Consider the following 9,605-nt stretch of genomic DNA (forward strand, 5'->3'; position numbering starts at 1 on the left):
CTAGGATACCATTTAATTTGATACAGATTTAATTTGATCACAATTGTTTACATGAGTTTCCCCCCTCTCTTCACACCTCCCTACCCAATGTTACCAACATTTGTCAGGCCCTCCCAATATTCCGACTGGGGGTTGGGGGAGGACTGGATTTTTTTCTTCCTTTGTCCCCACCAAAAAAAACTTCCCATTTCACAAACAAGTGGACAGATGATCTGCTCCCATATTTTTGCCAAAGCCATTTTAAGCCTGTATCAAGGAGCCTCATGATAGCAGCATAGGTGGACTTACTCTCCAATATGTATTACATTTGCTCAATATTCCTCAGGTGTCCCAGTCCAACTGAGGTATGATAGTCACACAGAAAACCGTATGTCACGTCTGCCACCCCAGAGTGCATAGCACCAGCATACACAGATTTCAGCTCTAAGTTAGGTCCAATGCAGTAGTACTGAAGGCCAATTTCACCTTATACAACGTTCTATCGAAACAGCAATTACCATGTTGTAGAAACTCTTCTCCCTGGGCCCACGAGGAGGAGGTTGCAACTGCTTTAAGACCGCGCCATCTGGATGCTGCAACATACCTAGAAAAAGAACAAAATACCTATGAAAATTATGATTCCAGCACTACTGTCTTTCATATACAACTTTATTTCAAAGCCAAACTGCTTAAAAAAAAAAATCAACTTCATCCTATGAACATTAGGCCGTGGTGGCTAGTTAGTAGAAGACGTCAAAAATCCCAATAACCCTGATCAGAAAAGAGCAGATAAAGGCAACATCACTCAGCAAATACATTTGAACATTTAAAAAAAAGTATAATACCTTTATTAATGCCAGGACATTCTTTTAATAAAAATTGAGAAATCAAAAGTCTCACTTTTTCTCTTTTCAGTTAAATACTACAGGAAACTTTTGATTTACCAGCACCTAAATAACCGGAAATCTCGGTTAACCAGCAAAATTCAGGAGTAGGTTCAGGTAAGTTTTACTTCATATTGTACTTGCCTTCCTCGATCTGTTGCTGTGCAAGGGTGTGGCTGCAGCTGTTGCTAAGCTACAGAGACGCTTGGAACTTGTGGCCATTTTTCTGCACCTGTTGCTAAGCAACAGGGTTTGTTGCTTTATACGGAGCTCTCAGCTCTCCGTATCTTTTACTATAGCTTTCGGTTATCCGGAATTTTTGATGAACCGGCACCACGTCGGTCCAGTCAGTGCCGGATAAAAAAAAGTTTCCTGTAGTATGAAACGCCGTATCCTTTTTCACTAGTACACAAAGGTCTGACTGTCTACACTTGAGAAATGCAAGGGACCAGTTAATCATACAACCATAGATAAGGCACCAAAATTGGCCATTTCACCAGCGAACATCTGTTGGTAGGCAAAACTCCCAAGTAGCATTGTCCGTTAGTGACCCAGCATCAGCTTGGCTCAGTCGGTAGCACTTGAATCGGCTGAAAAGGAACTTGGAAAGGAAGAGGGTAGAAACAGCTGTTATTAGGAAAATAATAACCTAAAGATAAAATGGTACCAGAACTGAGAGATTACAGCTATTGGGAAAGATTGAAGCAGTTGGAGCATTTTTTTTTAAGAAAAGGTGATCTGAGAGAGGTCTTCCTTATGAATGGATTGTACAGGGTAGATGTGGAGAGAATGTTTCCACTTGTGGGAGAATCCAAAACTCATGGCCTTAACTACAAGATAGTTAGCAATAAATCCAATAGGGAAATAAAGAGAAATGTCTTTACTCAGAGTGGTTAGAATGTGGAACTCGCGACCACAGGAAGTGGTTGAGGCAAATAGCTTAGATGCTTTCAAAAGGAAACAAGACGAGTACACGAGATATGCTGAAAGGCTGAGATGAGGTAGATGGAAGGGGAGGAGACTCGTGTGGAGTATAAACACACCAGCACAGGCTAGTTGGGCCGAATGGCCTGTATATTCTATGTAATTGTATGAATTAGTTGTGGATTCAAGCTCCGGTCAGCACTAAGCTGATACCACTTCAGTAGTGAGGGAGTGCTGAATTGCCAGAAGTGCAGTCTTCCACTTGATAGATTAAATCGAGGCTACGCCTGCCTGTTCAGGTGGACGTTAAGAGCAGGAACTTCTGGTACCTTAACCGACATTCCTCCTTCAACTAGCACCAGCAAAAACAGATCATCACGCCATTTGTGGGACCTTGCTGTACACAAATTGGCTGCTTACGCAATAACAGTGACTGCAGCTATGAAAAGTAATTCAATGGCCGCAAACCTTTTCGGGGCATCCCGAGGATGCGAAAGGCACTATTATAAATGCAAGCTTGTTCTTTCTTTCACTCAGTAAAAAGCTAAAAGTGAAATCACCTATAACAGTGATCAAACCTACTTCCCTGCTTTAAAAAGAATTGCTCCTCCTGATTGGGGAAGTGAAAGATCCTATTTAAAAAATGGTTCCAGCTCAAAATAACCTCCCAGTTTATAACTCATGCACACTTTCTGAAACAGCAGTCTCTTCTTTCATATAGTATAGACTACCCTTTATCCGAACTTCCGAAAACTGAAACCCTCTAAAAACCGAAGGTTTTTTCGTTCAGCGTAAGTCGTGCGCACGACCCCCCGTGGACCCCCCCCGGCCCCGACCCCCGCCGACTTACACTGAGCGTCAGCGTAAGTCGTGCGCACGACCCCCCGCCGACCCCAAGTCGGCGGGGGTCGGGGTCGGCGGGGGGTTTGGGGCCGGCGGGGGTCGGGGCCGGCGGGGGTCCGCGGGGGGGTCGGCAGGGGGTCGTGCGCACAACCCCCCGCCAACCCCCCCGCGGACCCCCGCCGACCCACCTTCCGAAATCCGAAATTCTCATAAAACCGAAACACGGCTGGTCCCGAGGTTTTCGGATAAAGGATAGTCTACCTGTAGTAGCAAAAAACGAATTAAATATCAATGTCTAAGTCAGATATCCAGGCCAAAGCTTCCAGTCTAAGTGTGAATATCTTATAGGCTGCCTGCGAATTTCCTCTGAAGGCAGTGTTCAATGATGCGCTCCAAGGTCCGATTTGGAGCTCCCGCAGTCGCATGATGGGGCTGCTTTAATCTTCTATCTATGGAGAAGGTGGCAGCATCTACCATGACCGGTTCTGAAGTGGTTGATGGTTGTCCACTGTTTGCGAGAAAGGTTTGATCCTTCAAGTTGTATTGTGGGGTCCTCTATAAAGGAATCCATCTGGTATGTTGCGCTTTTCCCAAGAATTTCACCATCGATAATCAAGACTGAGAGATCATCGCTGAAGGGCTTCAGCGACGGTTCAAAATGGCCTTCGAGAGCAGAGATGGGTTGGTGGTACGTTGGTCAAGATGGCATGTCTTTGCTGGTGTAGTGGTTGCTTGTATTCTCCAGAGATTGCATATTCGCGACGTAGGAAACAGCAGTAAAGTTGGGAATCAAGCAACAGAAGAAAAAAAGACACCAGATCCTAAAAGCAAAGGAAGCTCTGTGGTAGGTTACTTCTCATTAAGTTTAAATTTGGTGAATAGGGAAAGATCATTTCTTCTGGTTGGGAAGTCAGTAATGAGGAGTCATAAATTCAAAACTATCACTGAGTGAATGAGGAGAGGGGATAGGAGAAATTACTTTACACCGAGTGCTGTGGAGCATGGAATTCTTGCCGAAGGGAGTAGTTGAGGCAGAGACCATTGCATCTTTTAAAAGAGTAAACATGTGAAGCAGAGGAAGATAAGGGCTATGGGGAGAGCATGAGGCAGCGGGATGAGTTTTTAATTGTTTAAATACAGAACTGGCACGGATATGATGGGCCAAGTGGCCTTCTTCTGTGCTGTAAATTTCTATAGTTCTACGTGCATTTAAGCAGTACTGAGGCTGACAATCCCCAAAGTAGCGAATGGGATACATAGCTGGAATATACTTCCTAAATGTAGAATTCTTGTGGAAGGGTGGAGAAGGTAGAACAGGCAAGAGAAGCACACACCTACATGTGACTAGATATCAGAAGTGGCAAAACACATCACTTTCAAGGGTGGATATCAGATAGGACAAGTGGTTTGTCATTGTTCAGGAACCAGCATTTTTTCTGCTTCTGGGATATTTAATGCAAGAATTTGGTACTTGAGTAGCAAATCACAGAATGTTCCATAGGATGTGATCTCACACCAAATGACATTCCTTAATCATGGATTCTATGGCATTAAAATGGTTGTCTCAAACAGAGTAATTAAAACTGCTTTAGATCACAAAGGGTTTGTGACTAGGCTCAAAGAACCCACAATAGACTGAAGGTTTATTTTGGATTCATTGTACAATGAACACACTTCAAAGCTTCTTTGTAGATTTGATATTTGAATGATCACTTTTTTTTTTAAGCAGTAATTTGCCAAAAGGCCACTGTATATGGCTTGCAGGCTTACATGCAAAAGCAAAGATGCTTTAGTTTCCTTTCCCCCCATTCTAAAGCGGGGAAGGGAAATTAGGTAGCACTGCACTTACAACACTGCACTTTCACTCCTTGAACCAAATCCTGTGCAAACAGACTGTTCTAACTGCAACAATGCTACCTAGATTGATTCAGTGAGCTACCCAGTTCCAGGTGGGTGCATGTTTTCAGCACAAAACAGAGACTGATAGACTTTTGTTAAGCAAGAGCATTAAGGGATACGGCACCAAGGTGGGTAAATGGAGTTAAGATACACGGAGTCCACATCACGGAAGACCTCTCCTGGTCCCTCAATACCTCCTCTCTGGTGAAGAAGGCCCAGCAGCGCCTATATTTCCCAAGGAGGCTGAAGGGATGTAACCTGTCACCCCTGATCCCCTCTAACTTTTACCGCTGCACTATAGAGAGCATCCTGACAAACTGTATCACAGTATGGTATGGCAGCTGTAGCTACTATGACCGGAAAGCCCCGCAGCGGGTAGTCAAAACTGCCCAACGCATTACCGGCACCCGGCTACCGACCATAGAGCACATATACCAGAAACGCTGTCTACGGAGGTCACGGTCCATCATCAAAGACCCTACCCACCCCAGCCACAGTCTGTTCGCCCTCCTGCCATCTGGGAGACGCTACAGATGCATTCGCACCCGTACGACCAGATTTAGGAACAGCTTCTTTCCCAGGGCTGTCATCCTACTGAACTCCACAAATAAACTCTAAAGCCTGCACATCTGCCAATGCACTTTATTATGGTTATGTTTATGTTAATATACTACAAGCCAAATGTATGTTGAATGTTTAAATGTCTTAATCCAAATGTACACTCTCGGGAGCCGCAAGCCTACATTTCGTTGTACTGCACTTGTGCACTAACAATGACAATAAAAGTTGATTTGATTTGATTTTGATTTGATACAGATCAGCCATGATCTCATTGCATGGCGGAATAGGCTCGAGGGGCTGAGTGGCCTACTTCCATTCCGATTTCCCAAAACCGTTAGCTCCTCAAAGATAGCCTTTGTGGGAAATGGAAAAACTGACACTGGCACAGGTTGACAATGTTCTTCAGTGATTGGGGTTAAGATATTATTGGGGCAGAATGTAGGCAGCTTTGTTCCATAGCCACGGTGCTGCCAGCTGTGAAATGCCAGAGCGCCAGGAGCCGCCAGCACGAGTATGGCACAGAACCAATATAAAAGCAGCCTAGAACTGGCTGTGCTGTACTTGACCTCAACGCTGACACTGAATGTAAAAAACAAGTGTGCTTGTGTGTGAGTGGGAGCTCCTTTCCCCTGTGCACATGCCTTATCTTGTTCAGCACTAAAATTCATCAAAGCAGAAAATAAGCAGTTTATTGCCTCATATACCCTGGGGTTCATCACTTTATTCAGTGTACATTGGAGAAATTTGAAGAGTTTTAAAATTTGCCTTTTAGAACAAAGCACTCAAAACCCAGTGAAGCAAATTCAGATGAAATCCAGCTAACATTTTAGGAGACAAACAGTAACAGTTGATTAACATAAATGAAGGTTACATTTTACAACAGGTTAGAGACAGTTTCTGATTAACAATGCCTGCACACGTCTGCTTCATATTTGCTGTGAACATAAAATGGGAATTTAATCCCTCCAAGCAGGCCCCAAAATTGTCACCATTTTTAATGATTGTATGTCGCTCCAATTAAAATTTGGCTGAATATTTGGGCAATATATCTTTGTAATGGCCCGGAAATTGCAGTGGGTAATAACAGCGAACTAACAGCGTTTGCCATTATTACCCCTTTGAAGCTGACCGCAAGTTCAGGATTTAGTGCTTGCACATCCTAACTCAGAAGTCCTGGAGTGGCGGTCAGTCATTCACTGCTCCGATTCTGGTTGCACTGTGGCTGCCAAACCCCTCACCCCAAACTCAGCAATCAGTGCAATCACGGAAACTGAAAAACATGGGCTTTTCCTTTTCTGTGGTAATATCGTATTAATATCCCATCAAATGTTAGGTCTTGTTGGATTAGGTGTAACTGGGGTTTTAACAGCGTGTTGCCTGCTAAACAAACATTATGGCTCTGAAAAACTAATTTTAATTTTGCGGAGTGTCAAATTTCTCCATTATGATAAAATTACAATTTTTGAAAAACATTAAAAACAATTCTATTTTTTTTAAAGTTTGTTCATATTTACTTCAGTGTTACATTTTCCCCATGCGAGAGCCCCAATCTTTGTTTTGCTCTCTATAAGAGTTTTAAAATGTCAGAATAAAAAGGAGCATCTTCACTTCCTCGTTCCCGGTGTAAGTATTCTGCAATCTGACTGGCTGCTTAGACATCTTGTTGGCATCACCGCAGCTCGTGCCTTGGAATTCCCAATAAACTGCACTGATCTCCACTGCACGTCGGAAAATCCAAGATTCTCGCTACGTCGACTTGAGGGGGGGGGGGTGGAGGGGGGAAAAAGAGAGGCGGATGGAGGCGGGGGATTGGCGAGGGAGAGGTGGACCTACGTGAAGGTAGGAGGGGGGCCGACGGGATGAGGCCGACGGGAGTGGCTGGAGGCCGACGGGGGAAGGGAAGTGGGTGGGTGGGGACAACCGACGGTGTGGGGGGGGCACAACAGACCGGGGGGCTGGGTGGGGTGGGGTGGGGGGGGGGGGAAGAGACAGACCGGAGGGGGCGGGGGGGGCCGGACGGAGGGGGGCGGGGGGCGAAGGGGAGGGGGCGGGCGGGGCGGAGGGGGGGCAGACGGGGGGGGCCAGACTGGGGGGGGGGCGGGGGGGTCAGACTGGGGGGGGGCGGGGGGGTCAGACTGGGGGGGGGCGGGGGGGTCAGACTGGGGGGGGGCGGGGGGGTCAGACTGGGGGGGGGCGGGGGGGTCAGACTGGGGGGGGGCGGGGGGGTCAGACTGGGGGGGGGCGGGGGGGTCAGACTGGGGGGGGCGGGGGGGTCAGACTGGGGGGGGCGGGGGGGTCAGACTGGGGGGGGCGGGGGGGTCAGACTGGGGGGGGCGGGGGGGTCAGACTGGGGGGGGGGCGGGGGGGTCAGACTGGGGGGGGGGCGGGGGGGTCAGACTGGGGGGGGGGGCGGGGGGGTCAGACTGGGGGGGGGCGGGGGGGGCAGACTGGGGGGGGCGGGGGGGTCAGACTGGGGGGGGGCGGGGGGGTCAGACTGGGGGGGGGCGGGGGGGTCAGACTGGGGGGGGCGGGGGGGTCAGACTGGGGGGGGCGGGGGGGTCAGACTGGGGGGGGCGGGGGGGTCAGACTGGGGGGGGCGGGGGGGTCAGACTGGGGGGGGCGGGGGGGTCAGACTGGGGGGGGCGGGGGGGTCAGACTGGGGGGGGCGGGGGGGTCAGACTGGGGGGGGCGGGGGGGTCAGACTGGGGGGGGCGGGGGGGTCAGACTGGGGGGGGCGGGGGGGTCAGACTGGGGGGGGGCGGGGGGGTCAGACTGGGGGGGGGCGGGGGGGTCAGACTGGGGGGGGCGGGGGGGTCAGACTGGGGGGGGCGGGGGGGTCAGACTGGGGGGGGGCGGGGGGGTCAGACTGGGGGGGGGCGGGGGGGTCAGACTGGGGGGGGGCGGGGGGGTCAGACTGGGGGGGGGCGGGGGGGTCAGACTGGGGGGGGGCGGGGGGGTCAGACTGGGGGGGGGCGGGGGGGTCAGACTGGGGGGGGGCGGGGGGGTCAGACTGGGGGGGGGCGGGGGGGTCAGACTGGGGGGGGGCGGGGGGGTCAGACTGGGGGGGGGCGGGGGGGTCAGACTGGGGGGGGGCGGGGGGGTCAGACTGGGGGGGGGCGGGGGGGTCAGACTGGGGGGGGGCGGGGGGGTCAGACTGGGGGGGGGCGGGGGGGTCAGACTGGGGGGGGGGCGGGGGGGTCAGACTGGGGGGGGGCGGGGGGGTCAGACTGGGGGGGGGCGGGGGGGTCAGACTGGGGGGGGGCGGGGGGGTCAGACTGGGGGGGGGCGGGGGGGTCAGACTGGGGGGGGGCGGGGGGGTCAGACTGGGGGGGGGCGGGGGGGTCAGACTGGGGGGGGGGCGGGGGGGTCAGACTGGGGGGGGGCGGGGGGGGTCAGACTGGGGGGGGGCGGGGGGGTCAGACTGGGGGGGGGCGGGGGGGTCAGACTGGGGGGGGGCGGGGGGGTCAGACTGGGGGGGCGCGGGGGGGTCAGACTGGGGGGGGGCGGGGGGGTCAGACTGGGGGGGGGCGGGGGGGTCAGACTGGGGGGGGGCGGGGGGGTCAGACTGGGGGGGGGCGGGGGGGTCAGACTGGGGGGGGCGGGGGGGTCAGACTGGGGGGGGGCGGGGGGGTCAGACTGGGGGGGGGCGGGGGGGTCAGACTGGGGGGGGGGGGCGGGGGGGTCAGACTGGGGGGGGCGGGGGGGGTCAGACGGGGGGGTCAGACTGGGGGGGGCGGGGGGGTCAGACTGGGGGGGGTCAGACTGGGGGGGGCGGGGGAGTCGGGCGGGAGGCAGTGACAGTCGGGATGGGGATGTGAGGGACGGGGGCGGTTTGATGTCCCCGGTGAGCCCAGCCCCGGCGCCCTGCCCGCCCACAGGAGCCGCCCCCCAGTTGCCGAGCAGGAGGCCCGGGCCCGGCGCCGCACTCACCCAGCTCCGATTTCCCGTACTTGTGTCCGGCCACCTGGTGGCTGAGCGGGGTGCAGCCGTTCGGGAAGCGGTGGAGCCCCAGCCCCAGGCCCAGGCCCGAGGCCGGCCCGCCCGCGCTCACCGCGCTCTCCATTCGCCGACGGCCGATCGGATCCTATCCGCCGAGCGCCTCGACTCTCCGGGACAGGCCGCTGCTCGGCCGCCGCCGTCTCAGGTCCATGGACGCTCCCCCGCCCCCGGAGCCTCGCGCTTCCGCGTCCCTCCCGCCCCGGCCCAGGCCGCGCACCGCCCGGAACTGACGCAGCCGCGCGTCCGCACACTCAACCAACGTGGGCTGCAGGAATGCAACCTGTGCAAAGTGCAAGGACAGCACATGGGTCAGCCTGGGGTGGAGCAATGATGGCTCTGCAAAGTGCAAGGACTGCACATGGGCTAGCATGATGTCGAGCAGTGCAGGTTGTGCAAAGATTCAGGGACTGCACGTGGGTCAGTTTGGGGTGGGGGGTTCGAGCAGCGTGTCTTAATGCGAGGAACATTCGTAATAAGGTGGATGAATTAGCTGTGCAAATAGATGTAAACGGATAT

The 9,605-nt window shown here is 53.5% G+C and overlaps 1 protein-coding gene across 2 annotated transcripts in view; it reads right to left on the bottom strand.

Moving 5' to 3' along the window:
* Positions 1-9,314, bottom strand: part of ipmkb (inositol polyphosphate multikinase b) — a 126,990-nt gene extending 117,676 nt beyond the window's left edge. For both annotated transcript variants that reach the window (XR_015079251.1, XM_085994903.1), the window contains exons 1-2: positions 9,021-9,314; positions 498-583 (exon numbers count right to left, since the gene is read on the bottom strand). Coding sequence is in view for 1 of the 2 variants with exons in the window: in XM_085994903.1 (XP_085851029.1) it covers positions 498-583; positions 9,021-9,153 (219 nt within the window). In the remaining variant the exon portion in view is untranslated. The remainder of the gene's footprint in view (positions 1-497; positions 584-9,020) is intronic.
* Positions 9,315-9,605: the final 291 nt, after the last annotated feature.

Source organism: Somniosus microcephalus, chromosome 8 (assembly GCF_052327205.1).
Source record: "Somniosus microcephalus isolate GS21.2 chromosome 8, FLI_Smic_1.0, whole genome shotgun sequence".
NCBI classification, from domain to species: domain Eukaryota; kingdom Metazoa; phylum Chordata; class Chondrichthyes; order Squaliformes; family Somniosidae; genus Somniosus; species Somniosus microcephalus.